Raw genomic sequence first — 24168 nt, 5'->3', positions numbered from 1 at the left:
GGCCTGTCTGTGTGCGTCAAGTTGCTCAAGATGTCAGCCACTCTGGACCTAGCAGCAGTTGAAGACTTCCAGAAGGAACTGGAGTTCTTACAGCGAACGCGGCATCCGCAACTTGTGCGGTTTTTCGGAGCGGGCGATGGCGAGTTTAACGGCCAGAAGAGCGTGCCGTTTTTGGTGCTGGAGCTCGTGCCTTTGGGCTCGCTCCGCTCGCTCCTCCGCGGAAAGCGGCCAGGGGAGCTGAGTCTGCCGCAGCGATTGCAGATTCTGCACGATGTTGCAACGGGGCTGGCCTACCTGCACGAGCTGGGCCATGCGCATCGGGATGTCAAGGCAGGCAACATCCTGATTACCGAGCAGCTTCGTGCCAAGGTACAGACTTTGGGTCCGTCAAGCTTCGGGACCGGGCAGTGCTGTTACACAAGCCACCGAGTCGGCGCAATGGCGCCGTGCCTGCTGACGAGGCTGAGATGTTTGAGTTGAACGATCTTGGGGAGCAGAGCACTGCTGTTGGCACGCCCCTTTACATGGCGCCGGAGGTTCTGACCCTAAATCGCAACGGCGGCTATGCAGCCGCCGTCTTTGCCTTTGGCGTGTTGATGTGGGAGACACTCACTGGGCAAGCACCGGATCTGTGCCTCCAGGAAGGAAGGCAACGCGGTCCGATGATGACGATGCTGTCAGCTCTGCTGGAGGCGGGAAAACGACTGGACATAACGGTCGTGCACGCGCGTTGGCCACACGTCCCTGACACTACAGTGTCACTGATGCAGGCGTGCTGGGCGACTGAGCCCGCAGCTCGCCCAACCCTGGAAATGGCTCTGACCCAGCTGGGCATTGATGACGCGCAGCATTGATGGTTGTTGCTAGTGACACCACACGATCGTTGATCTACGCCGCTTCATCGCCATGGTTCTGCTCTCGACAAGCGTCGTGTTTGATGATGGTATTGAAACTGCCGTTGAGGGTGCGCTGTAAATTCGACAAGCCTCACGCGATTGCACCGAGTGGCCAGTCAAGCTCCGTGATGTGGGGCGACGAAGCCTCGAGTGGTTTGAAGGAGATTGTGCAAACGTCCAGACGTTCTCGAGCCTGACAGATTGAGTGGCTGTCCGGCGGGATGGACTGAGAGATTGGGTGGTGTCACGTCATGAAGTCAATCGAATTGTCTTTCTTCGGCAAAGTACTAACAATGGCGTGGTCAGTGGTGTGTACCGTTCGGAATGGCTTTTGAGTCGCTCGAGCCCGAGGTTGGGGAAGGTGGTAACAACCAGAGAAAACAGTAATAGTCGCGCGCCTGTCTCTTCTCCCAAAATGTGCGACGCAAGCCCAATAGTTTGGTTCGTGTACCAAGGTCGATAAACACGCGTGAAGCCTCTCTCTTGGGGGTCGAGGGCGGTGTCAGATCGGCTGGATACACGCAGCAGGTACCGCATCGAGACCGGGCTCTATGCACAACCGTCAACGCAAAATTTCAAGGGGCTTCTCGCAACGAAGAAGAAAAATTATCGAAAATTGCCTGTAAATTATTGAAGATATTATAGCTATTATCTCGCGCGCTGTGAACAGCGTTCGCCAGCAAAAACCACACGCTCGTGTCTGACTGACATGTGAATCGTTGAGTAGTGGTGGGGTTTGAGGAAGAATACAATTTCACTTGATGAACATTGCCCGGGGGTGGGGATAATAAAAAGAAGAACTTGGGGCATGCAATAACAAAAGGGCGCTATAGTGGAAGAGGGTCGTGTTCTTCAGGGGCCGGGTCAGAGTCAAAGCCTTCCTCAATCCGACTGGCTTCCCTGCGTTGCAGCAGAATACGCCAATCAAAGGTGAATGTTGGAAGAAGTAGAAATACGACGAATAAAAAGCCAAACCGCAACAAGCCAAACACGGTTTGGAAGAGCGAAACACAAACCGAATGGGACGGGTGATATTGTCCAGTGCTTCCGAGCGGGTTCTGACTAGTTGGGCTCCTCCCGCCTGCTGTGAAGCGCCTTCTGTATATGGTCTGCAAAGGTGGATGGCAGACCAAGACCAATCAGCTCCTGGCGCACTGCAGCGCAGCTCCTGGCGACAACCAAACGCACCTTGTCGAGAGGACAGCACGGATGGCTTGCAACCACATGTGGCGATCCTCCTGGGCCTCTGCTTGCTATTTGGTGTGAGACCAGGATGCGCAGCGGGTCAGGGGGTCAAAATAAAAAAAAAAGGCACAAGAAAATGAAAGAGGTCGTGCTGTATGCTGCAGGGCAATCCAACAGGCAAAGTGCAGGTGCAAATTCACACTCGTACCAGGAGGAAGGTTCGTTCCGGTGTGCAAATTTCGAATGCAAACTGGAGGGTAGGATCGTCACGCTCGCCCACGCTCACGCATTCATTGAGGTCAATCTGGCCCAACGGAGGTGAGATACCCTTGGCACGATAGTAGACAATGTATTCGCCGCGCAGATGAAAGTAGCGCCGCTTCCAGGATTTGACCTGCATACAGCAATGGCAAGCGGGATCGTTGATAAGACTGAGCTGCCAGAGATGCGTCATTAAGCTTTGGGAGGTCACAAAACGGCTTGCAGGAAGCCTCGCAACACTGACGCGTCCCCCAAGCTTGGTGAGGTAGCCGGAGCAGTAGTGGGAGCTGGGGATGGATTGTCCCGATTCATTGAGGTTGGGGGCATTAGAGGGGGGTGGGAATTCGGCCTAGAACAGACACGGGGTCAGTGGACAGCGAGGCAGTCAAAATGGCAACGGACGTCAAGTGGAGATGCTATGGTCACCTTGGTGTCGTCTTCATCATTGGAGGAGACAATGCTCGTCGGCCGATCGGCTAAAAGGGTGGGGCCGAGGTCAAGGCCGAGGTCGAGGTTGAGCTTGAGGTGGTCGGCGCCCCCTCCAGTCGATGGGTGACACGGGAAGGTGGGGTTGATGATCAGGCGCTGCTTACCCCCGACTTCGATGCAATCTTGGAGCATGTGAATCCATTCTTCTCGTTCGGACGCTGTGCTGCTCTGCAGCAGATAGGTGCGGCCAGGCATTTCCAGCTGCAGCGGTACGAGATGTGGCATTCAAGGTAGATGAGCAAAGGTCGAAAGAAGGAAAAGCATGGTGCAAGCAGACAAGTGCTCCAGGCAGGGCGTGTCATGGCCAACCTCAAAGCCATATTTGAAGCCATTGTGGGGGGCCAACGCGTCGGCTTCACGGATGGCGATGGCATATCGGGGTTCGATGATGCCCAGGCGGGTGGACGCCTTTTGCGATCAGCAAATGGACAGAAAACAGATCAAATTAAACAACAACAATGACAGGACCAGCAAAATTAGCGATCGATTATGTCGGGAAGGGGAGGGCTGGGTGGCAGGGCATGGAGGGCAAAAAGGGATTGCGGCGATGGCTGACCTTGGCATCTCGGTAGTAAATGAGTTGGACGGGCTTGATCTCTGCATCGTTGAAGATGGTTGGGGCTACCAAGGTGAACCAGCGTTGCTTCCAGTTCTGAGGCCAGTTGACACGACGCGATGAGTTTTGCAGCAAGTCAAGCAAGCACCTCGGCGAGGGCAAGCGTGCGTCAAGATTTGGACTTGGTGTTGTTGTTGTTGCTGTTGTTGTTGAGATTTTGGTTTGTTTTGGAAAGTCATGCATATGCTTTGATGGTGCCGGTGGCGGCGAAGGGAGGAGCGTGCAATCAAGTGACACATGGACTTGCCTTGCGCATACCGCCTTGCTTGACTAGGTAGCCTTGTTTGAGTATCTGCAGCCCAAGGAGGCAGTCCACATGAGCGTTGCCTGTGGGGGCGCGCGCAGCGTTGCAAGTCCATTCTGGTTTTGGGAGCGACAAAGCAAGGAACCTTGGCAGGCAGCGGCATGGTGTCGTGTTGGTCTAGCTTCTTGCTGGCCGCCGGGCGAGATGCTGATTACAATTGCATAGGGTTCGAGACTGCCCAAAGACGCAAATGTAAAAGGTCTGCACGCGATCCAAAGCTCAAACACCACCGCCCATGGCTCTGATGGCGCTGTCTGCGGTGACGCTGGCCCTATTTCGGGACCCGCCGAGAGGTGCGACCAGGCGCGATCAAGCCGTCAGGGTACCACCGGAACCGGAACCGTCCAGGACAGTGCACAGGACGAGTCAGTGGTTGATGCTATGTTATACACATATACATCCGATATCAGGATGTATTTATCTATCACATGTGCCACTGCCTTCCGCCACTGCCACTGCCGTCGCCGTCGCCGCCCACCAGGACAAAAAACTGCTTAGATGGACACAAACAATTTCAGAGAGAGGAGTGAGAGAAGAGAGATTGAGAGAGAGAAGAGAGAAGAGGATGAGAGAGAAGAGGAGTGAGAGAGAAGAGGAGTTAGAGAGAAGAGAGTGAGAGAGAAGAGAGTGAGAGAGAAGAGAGTGAGAGAGAAGAGGAGTGAGAGAGAAGAGAGTGTGAGAGAGTTGTGAGAAAAAAGTACACACAGAGTGTGAGAGAGATCTTTGGTATAAATTGAGGGGGTGTTTTGAGATTGAGCTACAGTGAGGGCAGGTCACCCAATATCATGTTTCAAGCATGCTTTTGGGCACGGGGCACAGACGGGTGTCATTGATCAAGTGCTTGCCAACACTAGGGGTATGGTGCTTTCTTGTAGTTGTCATAGGGGAATGAATGGTCGAAAAACAATCGATTGATTATGTTCCTTCGGAGATACAGGCGAGGCGCGAGCAGCTCCTTAATCGACGCAGACGCAGACGCAGCGCACACAAGAAAAGTTTTTCAAACACAAACGAGAGCACCAGGTAAACCACCTCGAGGTGGTTCTACCAATGCCTCAGTCCCACGCAGTGGGTAGGTGGCAGGCACACAGGTGCAACAGACAAACAAGGCGACAAAGACGGTACAGCAGGTAGCACGGCGCCATACCGCTGCTCACTCTGAACAGAGCAAACGCAACGCGCGGGTCACTATCAACGAGCACAGCTCGCTTGCTGGCAAGGTCACACTCCACAAACAACTTTAATCGACAAGGAAGACTCGCAGAGCCAAACGGTGAAGCCAAGCAGGAGCTCAGAGGCTCGCTGCCAACCTGACACCAGGTGCAACAAATGCAGCAAATGAAACAAAAAAGAAAAGGAAAATGGGCATCAAGGCCAGAGCATAGCGGCCATCGTGATCAGCTCAGTGGTATGCCAGGCAATTAGACAAAGATGACGGCAGAGTTGCGACGGGAAAAGGGCGCCGATTGGGACGGGTCCTTGACCCAATCGTCGGCGAAAAAGGGAGTCCGCTCGACCCAGCGGTCCATTTTTTCCTCCAAGGAAAAGGGCTGAGCGGCATAACACTCGAGGGATTCACGACTGAGGCGCGAAGTGGTGTCGGCCAGGCTGGGTGGGGTGGACGAATCACGCGAACTGTTGTCAGCGGCGTGATGCGCGTGGTGTCCGTACTCAAGGCCACGGCGATCAGTGTGCTTTGCGGCCGAAATGTTGGCTGACCCTGAACGATGGCGATGAAAGGGCAATCTGGAGGTGACATAGAGGGGCAAGGGCAAATAAGGACGCGTGAGACTCACATCGGCGAGCAGATGGATCAAGGCTGACAGAGAAACGCACAAGAAGAGCAGCAGTACGAGCGTGGGCCGCCGATGTAACTCACTTCTTGACGGCGCGTGAGAGCCAGTTGGGGGACTTGGTGTGGCCAGCCATGCTGTCGGTGAGAAAGGGCGGGAGAAGAGGCAAGCTATCTGATTACAGCTTCAATGTAAAGATGGCAGCGAGGCAATATGGCGGAGCGATCAAGAGAGTGGGGGAGGGGCGCGGAGCAGATTGCTTAAAAAAGAAAATGCCGACTACACGAGGGCACGAATGTTGATGCAGTGGGGGAGCTGAGGCGCGGGAGAGTGGGCAAGGGATGTTGTTCCCGAAGCTGAGAATAAAGTTGTGATCTGCGTTGCTCAGCGGGGTGATGATCGCAGGTGATGGCGACGCCGTCAATCTTAAACGAGTGGGGGTGGAAATTAGCGTGTGGGAGGTGCAAGGGGTCATCGACCGAGATGTGTGTGTGGCTTGTACGTGGCCAGGTGGGATCGTAACGTAACGACCACCGATGCCCCATGTCCCACCACACGTCGGGTCACCTTGTCGATTGAGGCGTGCAGGCGCAACCACCCGGCAACAAACTGGTCTGGCTGTCCCATCGGCAGAGATGGGAAGCAATTCTGGCTGAGTTCAAGAGATGTGAGCAGACATTGGAAGCCAGTCAGAGAAGTACCCGAGTCACAGTGTCTTTGTTGTGTAAATCTCTTGGTGAAACCAGAGAAGAGACAACACTCAAACCATGTGCAAGAGGTGCAATCCACCACGGGCTTCATGTCAGAGACGCTGCTCCAACGCGCTTATCAACTGCATGCGTGCATGACCGCGCCAGCAGTACGACTCATTGCAGTAAAGTCGTCATCACACACACACACACGATGTGGTGTTACGTGTGTTGTAAGGATGCGTTGCAACGGCAACGTCATCACACAAAGACACACACGGCTGCATACAGGCACGAGCGCGCTTGTTGGCAATGACTGTTCTGGAATGCTGTAAATACAAGATGTTGCTTGGCCGGAACACATGTTGCAGGAGCCAAGAGTCTTTGTTGGGACTGGGATCGAGTCTCCCAGTCTTCAATGTTCTGGGCAGAGGACGGGGGAATTGGCAGTCGGCGTGATCCAGAGACACAAAAGGGCAGAGCGGCAATGGCACGCCAGGGGTGCCGCTGGCCCGTCTGGCAGGCCATGCCAGCTTCTGCTCCTGTTCCTGCTCGGTCCGTTGACGGCGCTGCCGACCATCCTTCTTTGGTTATTGTTGTTGTTACCCACAACAATAACATGCCGATCTGTCATCCATGGAATACCGTCAGCATCTTCTGTCCAGAGAGAGCGCCAAACGTCACCTCCATTCCAAGCGTAACCCAAAGCAAAAGTCAGAGAATGTATCACTCCACCGCCACTACCCGAGAGACCCCAACGCCCCCCTGGGTGTCCGCTTGAAGCGCTTGTGTACGTTCTTTGGCTCTGCGGGTTGCCCTGTCTTGGTGCTTCTCTCTGGTTTGGTTAGCCAATTCAAAACTTTCTCTACAATGGAATTTGGATCTCCCTCTTTCTCTGTTAGACCTTGAATTTCGTGTGGTGGTCCGTCATCGCTTTATCAATCTCTCTGCCAAGTGCACGCGTCGTGTCCCTCTCTCTTGTCCCTTCACGCCCACATCGGCATCCCTCTTCCGCGCTCATGTTCTCCCCACTCTCTCTCTCTCTCTCGTGCGCGGGGCGGCTTACTTACGACTGACAAGACTGGACGGAACGGCAGCGTGCTCTTCCTTGGCTGCCCAGTTGATGCCGAATGATATCCCTGGCTCGTTGTCTACCCCACGGTCTTGCGTTGGAATAAAACTCTTCCAGGTAGGCCCTCCTGACATGCGCCGGGGAAAAGAACGAGCGTGTCTGCCGGACTGCCATGAAAGGACTGGCTGACGTGCGGACACACACACACACACACACACACACTCTCTCTCTCTCTCTCTCTCTCTCTCTCTCTCTCTCTCTCTCTCTCTCTCTCTCTCTCTCTCTCTCTCTCTCTCACACACACACACACGCGCGCGCGCGCATCGAAGCTTCCCCTTCACTCGCCCTTGCCTCCTTGGTGCCCTCTTCTGGTTGAGCACAGCCCGTGCAGGCCCAGGAGGGGTTGACTTACTGATCAAGCATTTAGTGCTGTTTTCCAAAGGTGCGCGACCGCCTGACATTGTTCCTGTTTATGTTTTGACCGCCGCCCTTTTTTTCGAGACGCGAGTCAGCTTTCAAACTCCCATCTCGTGATCTGGACGTGGCTGATCACATGACATGTCTGGCCCAACGGGAGCGGTCGTTCGGGCATGCACGCTTCCGCGCGCGGTTGGGGTTTAGTTGCTCTCTGTGCCCATGGAGCGCGCTCCAAGGACTCACCCGCGCTGCGCTGCGCGTGTCGATCTGCTCGCAGAGTCAAGAGTCCCAGTGCCGGTGCCTCGCCGCATTTCACCAGCGCCATGGCCACCAGCCCGGGAGCAACGCGGCGCCTCTCCATCATTCGGTACTGCCTTGGCTTCTTCAGACACCACCGCCTTCACCCCAGTTCCCACAAAGCCCGGAGCCAACCCGACCGTCCTTGTCGACCATCGAGGCACTCATCGCTGTGACCCTGCGCCTGTTCTCCCACTTCTACAGCTCGGGCTCCGACGCCTCCCTTCCGCCCTCGCCCAATGTGCGCCGTAAAATGCATGCCAAGTTTCTCGAGGTTGGTGTTTTTTGATTTTTGACCCTTGCGCCTCGACTCTCGGCCGTTGCTCGAGTTTTCGCGTCCTGCCCTCGCCTCCTCTTTGACAAAGCCCGTGCTCTCCACCCGCAGGAAGATCTGACGGCCTTTCGCTGCGAGGATGGCAGCGAAACTGACAGCTCCCTGAGTCACGACGGTGGGCAACATGTCTCTAGCTTGCTTCGCGGCCGGTGATGCTCGCTCTGCCTCTGCTCTTCGTTCGCCATCTCACAGTCACCTCGTCCTCTCTGCCATAGCCATCATGACTTCGGTCCTCCTCGAGAACCCCGAACGCGAAACGCGGTGGTACTTTCGCTACTTTCTGGGCAAGGACCACGCCAACCTGGCCGCCACCATCGTGGGCCCCGAAGGCCCCGAAGTCGTTCTCCTCTCTGTTCTGCAAGACGTTCGTCTCGCCCTCGTCTCCACCCTCTTTGAAGCTCTCACAAATTCTGCCGGCGCCTACCGTCTATATTTTATCCAGCTGGCCATTTGCTTTCTCATCTCCTCGTGCTCGGGGCTGAATCGTGGCACAGATTGAGGACAACCACGTCAAGACAATCTTGTGGCGCGCGTCTGGCAGTGAGCACATGACCTTTACCATCGACAAAGTCGTCAAGAGTTCACGACAGTTTGACTTTAAGACCATCTTTAGTGGCTTTGATGTTGCCCTGGCCGACCGACCCATCGAGGAGCTTTTGGGTGCGTTCTTTCCTGATTTCCTGAGTTCCTGTTTTCAACTGGTCTTGCAACCGACGTGCAGTCAGTCCAGAGTCAGTTCTTTGCGCTCATGCCATGCCCTGCCGCAAACACGCAAACACACACCCACACACACCCACACCCACCCACACATACCCACACACACCCACACACAGATCCCAACGTGCAGCAACGTCTCCTCATTCTCGAGGAGCAGGAAGGTGCCGTCAACTTTAAAATTGGCATCCTTTACGCTTTGCCTGGACAAGAGACGGATGATGACATGTTCAGCAATGAGCACGGATCGCCGGCCTTCAATGAGTTTTGCTCGCTGCTTGGCGACAAGGTCGAACTCGAAGGCTGGGCCAATTTTCGCGGAGGGCTCGACGTCAAAGCTGGCTCCACCGGCACTCATAGCCACCACACCACAGAGTTTGGCAAGGAGATCATGTTCCACGTCTCCACCCTGCTTCCTTACAGCAGCGGCAACCGTCAACAGGTCTGTTCAATCTCAGTCCAACCTTATGATGTCCTGACTCTTGAGCTGCTTTTCCTCACATATTGTTTTTTCCGCACAGCTGGAACGCAAACGTCATCTGGGCAATGATATCTGTAACATTGTTTTTGTCGACGGCGAGTTTACCGGCTTTGATCCCACCAAGATCAAGTCTCAGTTTAATCACGTCTTTGCCGTTGTGAGCCGCAACCCAAAGGATGAAACGTATACCGTCCGGGTACGCCTCGCCTTGCCTCGCCTAGCCTCGCCTTGGCCCGCGGGCGTTCATCTCTCGCGCTGCCATCTGTGTTGCCCACCCTGATTTCTCACCGATTGTGCTCCAATCTCGTTGGCGGCCTCCAGATGTACATCAAGCAGAGCGTAGCTCAGTTTGGCCCCGCACTGCCCAATCCTCCTTCCTTCAAAGACCCAAAGCAGTTGCGGCGTTTTCTGCTTGTCAAGCTTCTCAACGGCGAAAAGGCTGCGCTAGCTGCCAAGCAAGCCACGTTTGCCAAGAAGCGTGCACGCACCCTGCAGGCGCTCATTGAGAGCATTTATGCCGATGCCAAGTCAGCCGGCCTCGTCGCGAACATCACCAGCTCGCGCACGGGGCGCTCCAAGCGCATCTCAAAGCCCGTCACAGATTTTCGTGCCAAGGGCCAAGCCATCAAAGTTGATAAAATTCGCTCCGGTGCGGCCCCCACCAGTACGCTGAGCAATTCGGGCGAGGCCTCTGCGCTCACCGAGCCCTGGACTCCCATTTGCATCACCACCGAGTTTCCGCAACAACTCTTCTGCGGTGATCAATGGGATGGCGACCTTCTTGTTGCCACTGAAACTGGCGTCTACCTTGTGACCATCGGTGCGTTTTGAGAACTTGAAGAGCGCACTTCTGCGCCTTGGTCTCAAAATCCCATGATAGTCTACGCCTTGCTTGAACCGCCTGGTGGTTGATCCGCACCGTCTCACCTTTCTGTCCTGGTTGGCTGCTTCTGGGGTAGGATTGCATCGGAGTGGAGAGCTGAACATGGCGTGCATCATTGACAACAGTCTGACCGTTGCACAAATCTCCGTGGACGAGCGCGCAGGCTTTGCCATCTTTCGCACCATCAAAAGCTCAGACCTGGCCGCCAGCAATGGCAGCGGCGCGTCCACTCGCAAAAATGCCGGTCGAGGCTCGCAGCTCTACATTGTGCCACTTGACCACCTTGTGCAAGCCCGGCGGGACCAAGTGCCCCTGTCCAAAAAGAGCCTCAAGTCTTTTGTCCTTCCCGAGGCCCGCGGCTGCCATCTTTTTGCCATCAAAATGGGGAGCTCCTCCACCACGGCCTCCTTTCTCAAGCAGAGCTGCAAGTTGGCCGTAGCTGTCGGCAAAAAAGTACGATCTCTTGTCCCCCTCCCTGCTCAGCGTTCTGTTGCGTGGCACGCATGTCGCTCCATCACACTCTTTTCCGCGGCCCCCTTGGTACGGAGACTGATCCCACTTCCTGACTCGACTCATGTTAGATTAAGGCCTTTGCCTACGGTGCTGCCGGTTCGGGCTTGAGCGGGCAGTTTTCGCTCATTGAGGTGCGGTTGGGATGGGCTCTCGTTGCCAATGCTCCACTCTTTCTGCATAACGCTTGGGGTTTGCGGTCTTTGCTGCTTGCTAGGAATTCACCTGCAGCGATGTGGTCATGTCTCTGGCCGTGGGCCGAGGCCAGCCCGGTAGCTCTGGCCAGGTGGGTGGCAGGGCACGATTTATATGAGTTCTCTCAGTATTGCTGCTCTTTCATTCGACATGATCGAGCTGATACCCTCACGTGATACCGTCACGCTCTTCTTGGTTTCGACCATCGGCTTGTGCACTTAGATTTGTGTGGGATTGGTGTCGGGAGACTATCAGCTCTTGAAGCTTCAAGAGCCATTCGAGGTCAACGTTCTCATTAATGCTGACGACTATGCCCACCACCTCGAATCGTACTCCTGCCAAGAAATCGTTGAAGCAGAGGGTGACAATACCTACGAGTACATGTTAGGCTATAACCGGGTGCGACTGCCGTCCCCATGTTCGCACCTGGTCATTGCCACTATGGCCCAGCACAACCCCAATCCAAATTTCGCTGGCAGTGCCCAAGTGTTTTCTGACTGCCCTCCACGTTTTTCATTTGTAGGCCACGGCCTTTCGTGAGCACAATGGTGCTGAAACACGCGACTTTGAAATCCAATGGCGCTCACAACCGCAAGCTCTCGGTACGCCATTTCGCATTCCTCCATGCAAGTGTTGTCGTCTTGGTTTCACCATCCTGTCTTCTCGGCCCCGTGCAATGCAGTATATGTGAACCCATACATCTTGGCCTTTACCCGCGATGCCATCCATGTTGCCACGCTCATCAACGGCAATCTTGTCAAGGTACAATGCGCACTTTCTGCCTCATTGAAGCTTTGCCAGCGTTGCAGACGGTGCGCCGTCCTCCTTGCTGCTTGCTCACGTCACCATGCCAGTCCCTTGCGCTGCCCAATTGCCGACACTTGACCGGAAAAGTGGATGTCTTTTTCACCTCCATGACAAAGGAGGGCAACCTTTCGTTGTTTTGCATTCCACGTCTCAACTTGAGCGGGCGCTCACCAGCCTCGGCAACCTTTGACGCTCTGCCCACCCATGTTGTGGTGCGTCAGCTCTCACCGCTGCAGTCCATCGTTCGCCTAACTTGTCATCTATCTGCTTGCTCCCGTGTACTCATGATCTGCCGCAACTTGCAATCTCTCGCCTGCCAATATTCTTGCTGCAGGGGCGGGCTTATGTGCGCAAAATGAGCATTGACAATTTTAGCGATGCCGTGCGCTCTGCACGCGAATCTGTTGCCGAACTCTACGTCAATGAACCAGCGAGTACCGCGCCTGCCTTCAAGACCCTGGTCGAAGAAGACTAAGCGGTGCTTACCCAATTACTACTGGGGTCTAGCAAGACTCGACCTTTGTTGCTGTGCATATCTGATTTTTCCTTTCTGTTTTGGTTTTTTTCAAAGGGGGTTTGGAATTTTGGAATTGTTTGGTGGATGTATCTTTTTTTCCCATTCTTTGGTTACTTTGGTGTCGTTCTTTTTAAAAGGTCCGGTTTTATCTCCGACGTTGTCCTGAAGAGTTGTCGGTGGTGGCCAAGCCCAGGGTCAGCAGTCGCTTCTCAATCCAGTTTTCTCCGCTGCGCGGCGAGACTGGTGTTTTTTCCCACTGCTCCCTGCTGGCGGTGTATCGTTGCGGTCCGTGGCCTCGGCCCACATTGCATTTGACGAGAATTAATTTAGACTTTGCTATGACGGATGGCAAACAATCAAAGCTTGTCAATTCAGACAAGAGAAAGAAGAGAAGAAAAACGCAATAGAAAGAGGAGATGAGAAAACATCATGTCATCAGAAGGTACTGGCCTCCTCCTCTGACACAAACAGTGATGGGAAACTAAAGGGAAGAATAGGGAAAATCATAAAACAAAGCCGGAATGCAACACACACACGTGCTATGAACACTGGTTTACGTGTGGGCAGCCGGCTTAGCTAAAAAGTAATCTGGGTCACAACTCTCCTATTTAACCTCAAGGATCTCCGGAACCTTTTCAATCACAACAGCGAGCAAGCGGTCTATGTAGGCGCGAAGCGCATCGTTGGTTTCAGCTTGACGCTGAACACGTTCAAAAAGGTCATCTCGGGAGGCCCCATTCAGTTCGGCAGCCAAGGAGTCGGCCTGGCGTTCGGCCGCAATTTCCATGCCGGCCTTGACAAAGAGGCGATTGTATTCTCGTGGGTCACGCAGGGCTCGCTCAAGCTTATGGTATTCCTACAACGCAACCACAAACGGAAAAGGAGATCATGAAATTAAGTTTAATGTCGGAGGCCATTCGAGTCGCAGTCCCGAGGGCGTCGAGACGTACATCATCCCGCTTGCTCAAAGCAGCTTCGAGCTCTTGGCGCGAGGATTCCGACTCCTGCCGGTGATCGTCCAGCTCGGCCCTCAAGGCTGCCAGCGTATCCTGCAACTCCGTAATCTGCGCTCTTCCCGTGAGCAGAAAGTGCCATGCAACAAGGGTTGCGCATGAAGTCACGATCAAACAACAACAACAAGCACGGGAACACACCTCCTCGTGAGCACGGGCATTGAGCGCCTCGACGGTGTGCTTGAGTTCCAGCTAAGATGATGCAAAGCGTGAGTCAATGGCAAAGTTGCAGTCAGGGCAACCTATTCGTTGTGGTGAGCAGGCTTTGCAGCCCTGTCTGACCTCAGCACACTGGCTCTGTTCTGCCAGCTCACGCTCACGACGAGCCGTCGCCTCATCGAGTTGGGTCTGAGCCTGGACGAGGTCCGCGTGAAATTGATCAGCCTTGTGTTGCAGTCTAGTTGAGTAAGCGGTGCGCGTTGTACCACGAGGCGCAACAAGGTCAGAGTGACGGCAGGGCCATGGGCACCGAGAGGAACTGTTGAGAAAACCCAGGACAGCAAACATACTCGGATTGTTCGCGTTTGCATTCCTCAAATTCAGCCTTGATGCTTGTTTCTGCGGCCTTGGCCAGTTGTAATTGCTGCTCCAAAGCGGTGATGCGCTCACTTGTTCGTTGCTCGACTTCCGCCTGCGGCGCGCGGTGGAAGAATTTGGACCAAAACGTTGAGCCACTCGGCTGGTTTGAGAGACCGATGACAGAGCTACGAGTGTACACCCACCTTTTCGGCGCGAAGCTTGGCGACGGCGGTATCTCGTTCGAGGCGAGAGCTGCTGCGCGACTCCTCGTCGACGAGCGTGAGTTGTTGCTCGTAGTCTTCGCATTGTTGTTCCAGACGAGCCAAGCGCTGCTTGAGCTGCTCATTCTCCGTGTGTGTCGCATCTCTGCTCTCGCGCAACTCGCCCATTTCACGCTTCAGCCGTTCATTCTAAAGCGGGGCGGGACGGTCAAGGCGATAGAACGTGGCAGGCACGAGTCAAATCGTGGCTTTTCGGTGCATCTCTGTGTTGGCACGCTTACCTCTTGTTCAAGCTGTTCAGAAACATGCTCGGTCACTTCAGGAAAGACTGCACCATTGGAACCAGCCTCAAGCGGTGATGATCCTCCATTGCTAGCAATAGTAGAGGCTCGGCGCATAGCCGGCGAGTTGCTGTGGGTTGGTGTGCGAGCCGTGGGGATCAATGCAAGGCGCTCGGGGTACTCGGGGTGCTTGTGAAAAACAAAAGCGGGTCTCCAACGAGGCGCCAATGCGGGCGTACCGAGTTTCCGAGGGCAATGAACCCTCTGATTCAAAGGCAGGCTCGGAGGCGCGGCGCTCAGGTAGTTTGCGTCGCGTTAGCCGTGGCGTTTCGGCGGGCTAAGCAAACGCCACCTCCAATGAGTCACAGAGGAAACAGGGAGGCTGGAACGCCAAGCGGCCGAGGGTATAGTCCCCACAAGGGGAACACATACGTACCCGGCCTTTGAGGCGCTTGATGCCCTTGGCAAAGGCTGTAAAGTCCAAGAGGCCTGTCCCTGCCGTGTCAAGTTTGCTCAGCGAAGCCAGATCCTGTATGCAAGTAAAAGGGGGGTGGCGAGTGAGGGTGAAGGTGAGGGTTCGCCTGGTCATACACGGACAAAGCTAAATAAACACGTGACGCGTGGACCTGTGCATACTTGATAATTCATGCTCTTGGCAAGCTCGAGGAGACGATCAACGCGGACATGCTCGTCTCCATCGTCGCACATCTGCTGAAAGACATCATAGAGCTGGTCGTCGGAGATGTCCATCGCGGCAGATTTGGCAAGCGTCGCACCACCTCATCCAACTAGGTCTTGGCGTGGCTGGCGTCCAGCTCCTCCTCCCCCGGCAAGGCTGGAGGGTGGGTGTGCGCTCAATTGGACAGGTCATTGTGCCTACGTGAGTTGAGCACCACGAGCGGGATGAAAAAAGGGGGCGTCCAGCCCACCACCAGCTCACGCGCAGGCTTGTCAAACATCCCCAGATCAAGCACGGCATACCCGTTTGCACGCCTGCAGGTAAGATATCCCAAAGTCTGCGTACTTTGTACCTGATCCCACTCAGCAGCAGCAGCACCAGGCAGCAGGTACCAGGCAGCAGCAGCACCAGGCAGGTGAAAAGAGAGAGAGAGAGAGAGAGAGAGAGAGAGAGAGAGAGAGAGAGACAGAGAGAGAGAGAGAGAGAGAGAGAGAGAGAGAGAGAGAGAGAGAGAGAGAGAGAGAGAGAGAGAGAGAGAGAGAGAGAGAGAGAGAGAGAGAAAAGTCACAACAACAACAACAACAAAACCCAAGAAGAGGCATGAAAAGTATTTTACTACAGCAGGGCTGTCCGCTAGAAAACAAGCCCACATTTAGTAATTAGTAAAATACTTTCTTGCTATAAGCTCACACTCAACTCCAAAAAAATTCGAATTGTGTGCATTTGCGTCAACGGCAGTGACTTGTGGCAGGTGGCCGGCCGCGATAGCGGTGATAGGGCGAAGGGCTGGAGTAGAGACGCGGTATCAAAGGGAGTGCTCGTGTGTGTGTGTGTGTGTGTGTGTGTTTGCGTAAAACGGGCTGTGCGAGTGCGAGGTGGTTAGAGTTTTTCAACGACCCTCGGCATGTTTCGGCGCAAAAAAATGCCCGAGTCTGGTACGTACGATGACTTTGCTCGCTCTGCGATGGCGGGCGTCGTTGCTTCGGGGCCACTGCTCCTCTCCTCATGAGACTGCTTTGTAACAATATCTATCTATCTCGGCTGTGCTTTGGCGATGGTTGGCATGGATAGCCACGGCTTTGCCCGAGGCGGCGAAGAAGACCTTTGCTCGGGGCGTGGATCAAAACAGTGCGTCGCCCCTCTCTCTTCTTCCTGCCAGCTTGGCTTGGGACGCCGGCCCTAACCCTGGGTGTGCTTGGGATCTGTGCTGCCATCAGTGAAAATCATCCTGCGCGGAGAGCGTGGAGTCGGCAAGTCCACCCTCTTTGCCCGACTACAGGGCAAACCCGTACCCTCTTCTCATCAAGAGACCAGCGAGATCCAGGTTGGTGTCCTCCTGTTTTTGTTTAATCTTACTGCTTCACATGCCACTCTCACGCGACAGCCGCCATTTGCATGCACACTCAAGGTGACCAACATTCCCTGGAAATACAAAAACTCGGCTGGCGTGGTCAAGGTGAGCAACCTGGATTTGTTCCCGCCCCGTGGGACAAAACAGTATGCACCGCGTGGACCTGCGACGCTCACCCTTTGCTGCATGCCAGGCCGAGATTTGGGATGTCGTGGACAAGGGCAAGCCCAGCAACAACAAGAACGTGCCGCTTGATGAGGTTCTGCTCATTCTTGTACCTGCCAATTTCCTGCTCCCTGCTTGCGCCTCCCCTGCCATCCACTCGCCATTCTCACGTGCACTTGGCGCATTGCCATGCACAGGACACCCCCATGTGCCTTGATGCCAGCTTTGTTGACGTTTACAAAGGTAAACGACCAGATGCCAGATGCTCGTTCCCACGTCAGCATCTCAATGAACCTGGCGGCCACCCCTCATGCGCCACCCTTTCCACAGGCACGCATGGTGTGATTCTGCTTTGCGACGTGACCAAAAAGTGGACGGTCGATTATGTGATTCAAAAGATCGCCGACGCCCCACCCAACATCCCGACATTGATTCTGGTAGGTGCTCGGACTTGGATCGCCACCTCTTTCTTGTCTACCCTCTTCAACCTTCTTGCACAAGTTTCGCCTTGATCATTCCTGCACCCCCCGACCATTAGGCCAACTTTGTGGACAAGCAAGAAGGCAACAGCGTTACGGTCGACGAGATTCGAGGGCGGCTGGAGGAGATCCCGCGACCAGCCAACGCCCCTCCCATCCACATTTGTCGTGCCAGCCTGGCCAACGGTAATGCCACCCTCCCTCTTGCACTGTGGCACTCGTCCGGATTGAATCTTAGCTTGGCTTCTGGTTTAGCCTGGCTGTTGCTTCAGCTTCCTTTTTTTTCTCTTTCTTTCTTTCTTTTTTTTTTTTTTTTTTTTTTTTTTTTTCTTTCTTTTTTTTTTTTTTCTTTTTGTTTTCTGTGTCAAGTAAACACATTGGAGTCGCTCGTCTCACGTCGATGTTCGCACGAATGCAGACTTTGGACTCCACTACGTCAATCGTTTTTTTGCAGCGCCTTATTTATTCGTCACAGTACGCAGCCCCCATCTTTGAATCCCCGTTCACCCATCATCAATTCCACCGCCTCGACGCTGGATAACACAGTCCTTTGTTTGCTCTTGCACCTGCCTTTGCGACAGCGGCAATGGCACGAAGCACAGCTGGCGCGCAATAAGGAAGAAAATGCACGGGTTGAGGCTGAGCTAACTGAACACGGCGCCGATTCGGAAGAGCAGGACTTTACAAAGTTGGTCCGACTGTGGGGCGCAATACTTTCTCAGTGTGACCAAACGAGGAGCCGTCCACACGTGCCTCACTTCTCTTGCTTCTCGCAAACTGCTGTGCAGGTTTATGCAGCGCCGCCAAGAGCGTATGCAGGCTCGACAAGGGACCGCAGAGGCTGGTACGGGGTCTATGCTTTGGTTCTGCACAACCCGACGACATGCGATATATTTCCACTTTATCAGCCTCATCGACTCTTGTGCTGTGCAGCATCAACTTCTCCGCCCGCCGTCGAAGGGGCTGAAAGTGGCCATTCCAGTCCCAATCATGCTTCGGCAGCCACCAGTGCCATGCCCAGTATGTGCTAGCCACGCCCCTCGTCTGTGAGCTTTCTTTGCTTGCAAACTCACAATTGTTTGGCCTTGTGGCGCTTGAATTGCAGGTCGCAGCGCTAGCATGGGTTCGTCGATGTTGTCAAAGTTTCGCACATCTTTTATGCGCAACCGCTCCAAAGGTGAAGTCAGCAATGGCCATGCAGGTGCGAGCGGTCGTTGTCTGGAAGTGCCATCTTTTCCATCTTTCTGCGGGTCGCAGCCAGCCATTCAGTGCCATCACTCACGACCCTCGTGTGCATCGGACTTTGGGCACGATGCGTAGCTGGTGCTCAGGGAGCAGGCGCACCTGCAGCTGCCCCCGAGCAGGTGGGCTCGGTGGACGACTTCAAGCCAGGTATGCCCAGCTGCCGTCTCGTCTGTGCTGAAGCATACTCTTACACCTTGCTTTTACCTCAACCCACTTGGTCTGGTGCGCTTATATTCTTAGCCGAAGCATTGCCGGACGATTTTTTTGCCGACTTGAGCGACGAGTACGTCACATCGCCCCCCAGTTGGCATGCTCACACCTCCTCGTTTGGCCTACATGTGTAGTGTTGCCTCTTGACCTCGTGCCTGGCGTCTGCTCCCTGACTTGTTTTTTTCCTTTCATGTTCTTAGCCCATCTCAATCGGCATCAGCAAAGCCGTCGGCGGCAGAAGCCTTTTATGAAGACGACGACGACGACAACGACAACCCGCTCGTTCAAGTGGCTGCAGATACTGATGAGCTGGATCTTGGCCATGAAGACGCAGTGTCTTCCGATTCTGAAGATGAAGCCGAGACTGTCAAGTCTCAGCCAAAGTCCAAATCCACCAAGCCCAAGTCCCCAATCGTCGAGGCGAGTCAACCGGTGTGTCTTACATATCACATATCAAACACTCATTCAACAACGCAGCACCATGGCCCTAACCTTCCACTTGCGTTTCGTCAATGTGTCAATGTTCTGGTATGCTTGGTGGCAATCAGACCTCTACCGGCGGTGCCAGTGGCAATGCGTTTGCCGACGACGACGACAGTGATGATGAGGTTTGTGCCGGCTTGATTTTGCTGCGGGCCTAACGATGAGAGTGTTCAGTAGAGCGTATCGTTAGAGTGCTAACGTGCGAATGGGCTGGCGGTTGTTGCCAACGCATCGCAGGGGGAAAACCCCCTGGTCGTCGTGGCTGTCCCTGAGGAGGATTCAGATGAAGAAGAGCCGTCTGGAGTGCGCCCCGAGGTGGCTGCAGATGATTCAGATGTGGCCTTTTCGGATGATGATGAAGCCCCGTCCATGTTTGCTCACCTCAAGCCCCAGGTTCCACCGCCAACTGCAGTCACTGCCGCGCCTGCTGCTCTCGATCCGGTATGACGGCGGCTTGCATGGCTCTTGTACTGTTGAACAAGTTGCTCATGCGTGTGCTTCATTCTGCTTGGCAGGTCGAAGCGGCGCCAGTGGTGGATCTGGGCCACTTGACGCTATCGTCTGTCGTGGATGCAGACGAATTCTATGGTTCTTCGGGAGATGAGGACACACAAAATGTGCTAGTGGCCCAGAACAACGAGCCTAGTTCGACTGAGGACGAAGATGCTGAGACACCATCGTTGTCAAAAGCTGCTGTGCCTGCAGCAACCGAGCACGATTTGGCCTCGGCAGCCTTTGACTTTAACCCAGCAACCGATGTCTACACGGCCCCACCCGAGTGAGTATGCCTTTCGAACTAATCGGGCGGTCTACTCCTGCAGCAGTTTCAAAACATCATCTCTTCCGCCACTCACTCCCTTTGTCACGTGCGTATTATGCAGAGAAACCGGCAGCCCTTCTGGGGAGAAGAAGAAGAAGAAGAAGAAGAGCAAGGACAGTGAGGTGGCTTCTCTTGATGCGGAAGCGGCCGAGAAGAAGAAGAAGAAGAAGCACAAGCACCGGACAGAACGCGAGGGTAGTGACGAAGGCGACGATGACAATGGCAACGACAGTGATGGGGCCTCAGACAAGAAGGCCAAGAAGAAAAGCAAGGACAAGGATCGTGATGGCAGCGAGCGCAAGAAGAAGAAGAAACACAAGCACAAGCATAGCCACAGCCACCGCGACTCGGGCTCGGATGACGGCGGCTTGGTGGACTTGTCGCATGCCCCGGCGGAGACTGACTACAACCCGATTTGATATTTTGTGTGGGCCAAAGGACGTTTTCCCCTTGTGTTGCATTTGAACTTCTTACAGATGATGGGAATTGATGCCAACTTGAATCGCTCAACTGTGTCCGCAGCTTTGGCTTACAGGTCACGCAAACATCATTGGGCTGGGGCGTTGGCTTGCAAATCACGTTTTGCACTTGATTGCTGGGAAAGAGGGGGAGGTGAAGCAGGGAAGTAGGCAGGAAAAGACACAAAAAAAAAAAAAAAAACGGGCTCGGCTCGGCCGACGGAAAGAAATACATCACAAGCACCGCTCGCCTCGAGCAAACGTGTGCTTGTCAACAAAAACACATCAAGATGGGAACGGCCAAAATGACAACTTCAAGCGCAAGGAGCGATCATACAGGCTGTGGCTTCCTTTTTGCACATCAGGCACAGCGCGGTTGTGTTTAAATGCCCAGATCATCAACACGACTGACGAGCTGGTAGTGGTGAGTTTCACCGCTGCTGGTGCGACCCGACACCCAGAAGCTCTCGATGGGCTCGCCCTTGGCGGAGCGTCGCCGCGGACCATCCCGCACACGAGCCACCACAAACCACAGGGTCACAAGTAGTCGCATGCCAAACGCAAACATGTTTGCTGCACGGTGCGGCCGAGTACTGCTGAAAAAGCAAAAAGCCGCGGCGCGGCCTGATGATCCTGTGTGCTTCAATGTCTCCTTTCACCTGTCGTCGACACAACAGCCCCGCAAGCCCCACACGATCAGCTTGCAACATGCACCACCAACCATACCAACAACGCCAACTCACCAGCACGTCGTCAAGACTGCATGCACTGCTGTCGGACGTCGCCGTGGGTACGTGCGTGACCCGTCCGTCCGTCCGTCCGTCCGTCGTTTTGAAAAAATGAAATGCGCAAAGGCCCTGAGCGGAAGTGTGTAAAACATCACACACATTTTGACGATTTATTGAAAAGTATTTTACTTGTTTTCTATCTTCTATAGCAGTTGTGTGTGTTTTTTTTTTTTTTTTCAATTTTTCATCTTTTTTTTCATTTTTTTCTTAAAAAGTTCTGAAGGGTGGTGACTCGAAGCGAGGCAACGGGCAGCCGGGTGAAGCTATCCGCGGACGGGGATACCACTGGATGGTGGTGCTGGGATAGAGACGGTGCGGGTTTGCATCTCCAATCGGGTGAAGGGGTTGGTGCGTTGACGGGTGTAGGCGCGACATCAACAGGATGCAGGCCGGCGAGGTTTGTGAGGTTTGCGTTGTCTCGCTGCTGCTACAAACCCGAGCAGCCCCACTTGCTGACGCCGTGCGAATCAAATGTCTCGCGTTTGACAGGCGTTTTTATACTTTGTCGTCGAGGCGATGCTGACGCTGCTCGAGAGTCCAGCTGATGCCGTGGCCAGCGTGATACCATGGCTTCTCCAGTATGGCGATGAGCCAGCGCGAATTACGCCTCAAATCATGCGCACCTTCTTCAAAGCTGCCTCTCCCGAGCTGCAGCAAGCTATCCGCGAGCGGTATGCCTTCAATCGGAAAAGTCGCCGCGTCGCAAAGCGGTTTTTATCTCATGCCGACTTGCCGATATCGATCCCGCGCCTCCTTTCTGCAGTGCTTCGACATACATCACCTCGGCTGAGGGATTGGCTGACATGCTGGCCCAAGCTCCCAAGTCAGTTATTCTTTGCTGTCTGTTCTAGTTCTAGATGCTCGTTGTGGGCAAATGTGATGCGGCCCTTGCTCACATGGCATCGTATCGTCGCTCTGGGTGCAGACTGCTGGCCGTAGCCGATGACATGGAGGAGACGGGCGTCTTCGCCATCAACTCGCCCCTGGGCCGATTGGTTCGGACTGTCCTGCTGTCGCTCAGTGAGGCCGAGCTTACAACCGTACGTTGATGGCCGCCTGCCGGTCATGACCGAGTCGTGCCTATTTTTAGCATAATGGTCTCTTCTTTCCTTATACCTCATGCCTGGAGATAGTGGGGCACCTTGTCCGACCAGCTGCGACCCATTCTAGCAGCCTCGTCTGCTCAAGAATCTTCCGCGCCCGGGCAGGGCAGCTTGGATAGTGTGTCGGCCGTGGATGCCGTGTCCATGCTCTTTACCAATGAAGATGTTGACCTTGCGACCCATCAAATACGCAGTGCCCCGGCTTTACTCAGTCTGTTAGTCTTTCGCTGCTCGCTGTCTCCGACCCCCCAGACGCCCGCCTGTCGGTCATTTGCCTGCCTTTCGCACGCGCGTTTCTCATCCTCATCACATGTGCGGCACACACCCAGTGCCGAGCACAGCACCGCAGTGCGTGACTATTCAGCCTCTCGTGATGTGTGGGTGTGGCTGTACGACATTGCCCCGCGGGAGGTACGGCCTCCATAATGCGAATCCACAAAGTCTAGCCGACCGCCCCTCTGCCTCGAGTAGTGTTTTGGCCCACACGAGCCGTGTCTTGGCCCACACGAGTCGTGCGTGCAACTCGATTCACTTCACCTGCCCAATGCTCAAACATCATGCATAGGTTATGCACCCATCAACCATCACAAGTGACGTACGTTGCATCGATCGTGGGATCGCGGCGTTACAGCGGCATTTTGCTTAAGACTGACATTGAATCTGCCCTGGGCAACTGTGCAGTTATCTGGGGCTCAATATGCTGCCCTGGCGCGAGCCCAAAACGAAATTTCCTTCGGGCATCGTCAAGCTGCGCTTGACTTTGTCTTTGAAAGTGTAACACTTGCGCAAGCACTCGGCGATGAGCGCTGTCTCCGCTATGCCCTGGTACGAAAGCGTGCTGAGTTGTTCTTTTGTTGCTCTTTCACAATGCCGGCCCTGTCATGATCATGGTCTTGCAAACTTGGACCTGATGTCTCATTTTCGTGCATCATCTAGGCTTGGATCGCAACGCTCGAACCCGACCACGCCAAGGCCATATCCCTGCTCAAGCTTTTTATGGAAAAGGAGGTCGGGCTTTCACACCTGCGCTTCTTCCAAACAGATGCTGTTGTAGCTGATGCTTGCTTGGCAATTTCTTTATCTTTGTGTTTAGGATGCCGACCCCTTGTTGCGGGCCAAAATGTCAGCACAGCTAGCATTCCGCCTCACGACTCAAGACACACCCTTGGTTGAGTATGTGCTGCTAGCACCTGTTCCAGTGTTTCAGAACCAATGATGCTGCATTAACTACTTATCATCTGAAGTTTGGGCATGCTGATCCATCAACCTGGCTGTCTGGTAGAATTCGAAGTCTTCTCGCGCACGAGTTGGAGCGTCCTCAAACTGTCGCATCCGCCGAGGCCACTGCCACGCTGCATTTGACTCTTGCGCAGCTTCTGCTTCTATACGGCCAGCGGTGCGTGCCTGCACATCAAGCCGATGTTCATCGCTTCTCCAGCGGATGTCCTTTTTACTGCAACAATGCATGACACGTTGCTGCTGTTGTGTGGGGCTGTGGTGATGTGGTGCTGCATTCTAGCTGTCAATGCGAGCTGCAGCTGCTCAAGTTGCAAGCCCAAGAGGAAAAACTCACTCCAGTTCAGCAAACAGCGCTGTTCCGCCTCTGGGCAGCTCATTTTAGCAATCTGGTAGCATTTGTGCTGGGACGCTTGCCAGTTTATTTGTGGCTTTGATCGCGCTCACGGGGTCTCTCGGGCACATGTCTGTTTGTAGAACGCCTTGGAACAGGTGGCTCGCTTGTGTAGCTCTCAGCGGGCTCGGCGACCAAGTGCCCGCGAGCGTCTCACCTTGGACTTTTTCGTTGCGTTTTATGAGCACAGTGTGCTTTGTTCGCAGCCTCAGTGCAAGAAGCGAGGTTGGTGATACTCCTCAATTGCGCATGCGCTCGATGAA

At 54.4% G+C, this 24168-nt stretch overlaps 6 protein-coding genes across 6 annotated transcripts; 3 read left to right on the top strand and 3 right to left on the bottom strand.

Annotated features, from left to right (window-relative positions):
• Positions 1-1723: 1723 nt before the first annotated feature.
• Positions 1724-3854, bottom strand: MONBRDRAFT_5148 (uncharacterized protein; the record flags this gene model as incomplete). Its single annotated transcript, XM_001742232.1, has 7 exons — positions 1724-1796; positions 2085-2149; positions 2290-2475; positions 2769-3032; positions 3141-3239; positions 3388-3483; positions 3837-3854. 7 exons carry the CDS (start codon positions 3852-3854, stop codon positions 1724-1726), a joined length of 801 nt encoding a protein of 266 aa, XP_001742284.1.
• A 1318-nt stretch (positions 3855-5172) lies between these two features.
• Positions 5173-5680, bottom strand: MONBRDRAFT_22264 (uncharacterized protein; the record flags this gene model as incomplete). The annotated part of the gene is made up of 2 exons (XM_001742231.1): positions 5173-5497; positions 5631-5680. The coding sequence occupies 2 exons, from the start codon at positions 5678-5680 to the stop codon at positions 5173-5175; spliced, it is 375 nt and encodes a 124-aa protein (XP_001742283.1).
• MONBRDRAFT_5147 (uncharacterized protein) lies at positions 5679-12418 on the top strand (the record flags this gene model as incomplete). The annotated part of the gene is made up of 14 exons (XM_001742682.1): positions 5679-5687; positions 8111-8293; positions 8405-8468; positions 8569-8717; positions 8848-9013; positions 9187-9509; positions 9589-9744; positions 9870-10368; positions 10508-10884; positions 11159-11227; positions 11359-11535; positions 11660-11738; positions 11819-11898; positions 12278-12418. The coding sequence occupies 14 exons, from the start codon at positions 5679-5681 to the stop codon at positions 12416-12418; spliced, it is 2472 nt and encodes an 823-aa protein (XP_001742734.1).
• A 421-nt stretch (positions 12419-12839) lies between these two features.
• MONBRDRAFT_35581 (uncharacterized protein) lies at positions 12840-15244 on the bottom strand (the record flags this gene model as incomplete). The annotated part of the gene is made up of 6 exons (XM_001742230.1): positions 12840-13316; positions 13615-13665; positions 14196-14402; positions 14495-14683; positions 14931-15023; positions 15131-15244. The coding sequence occupies 6 exons, from the start codon at positions 15242-15244 to the stop codon at positions 13065-13067; spliced, it is 906 nt and encodes a 301-aa protein (XP_001742282.1). The 3' UTR covers positions 12840-13064.
• An 833-nt stretch (positions 15245-16077) lies between these two features.
• MONBRDRAFT_22261 (uncharacterized protein) lies at positions 16078-20345 on the top strand (the record flags this gene model as incomplete). The annotated part of the gene is made up of 19 exons (XM_001742681.1): positions 16078-16108; positions 16245-16301; positions 16391-16497; positions 16558-16629; positions 16718-16798; positions 16887-16932; positions 17020-17126; positions 17228-17354; positions 17715-17856; positions 17957-18012; positions 18102-18188; positions 18274-18369; positions 18489-18560; positions 18654-18696; positions 18824-19055; positions 19172-19231; positions 19344-19547; positions 19622-19884; positions 19988-20345. 19 exons carry the CDS (start codon positions 16078-16080, stop codon positions 20343-20345), a joined length of 2241 nt encoding a protein of 746 aa, XP_001742733.1.
• A 605-nt stretch (positions 20346-20950) lies between these two features.
• MONBRDRAFT_22260 (uncharacterized protein) lies at positions 20951-23491 on the top strand (the record flags this gene model as incomplete). Its single annotated transcript, XM_001742680.1, has 10 exons — positions 20951-21174; positions 21539-21569; positions 21662-21843; positions 21936-21995; positions 22098-22212; positions 22381-22686; positions 22841-22870; positions 22957-23100; positions 23212-23283; positions 23369-23491. The coding sequence occupies 10 exons, from the start codon at positions 20951-20953 to the stop codon at positions 23489-23491; spliced, it is 1287 nt and encodes a 428-aa protein (XP_001742732.1).
• Positions 23492-24168: the final 677 nt, after the last annotated feature.

Source organism: Monosiga brevicollis, genomic scaffold (genome assembly GCF_000002865.3).
Source record: "Monosiga brevicollis MX1 MONBRscaffold_2 genomic scaffold, whole genome shotgun sequence".
Lineage (NCBI taxonomy): Eukaryota > Choanoflagellata > Craspedida > Salpingoecidae > Monosiga > Monosiga brevicollis.
This window is presented reverse-complemented; position numbering and strand designations above follow the sequence as displayed.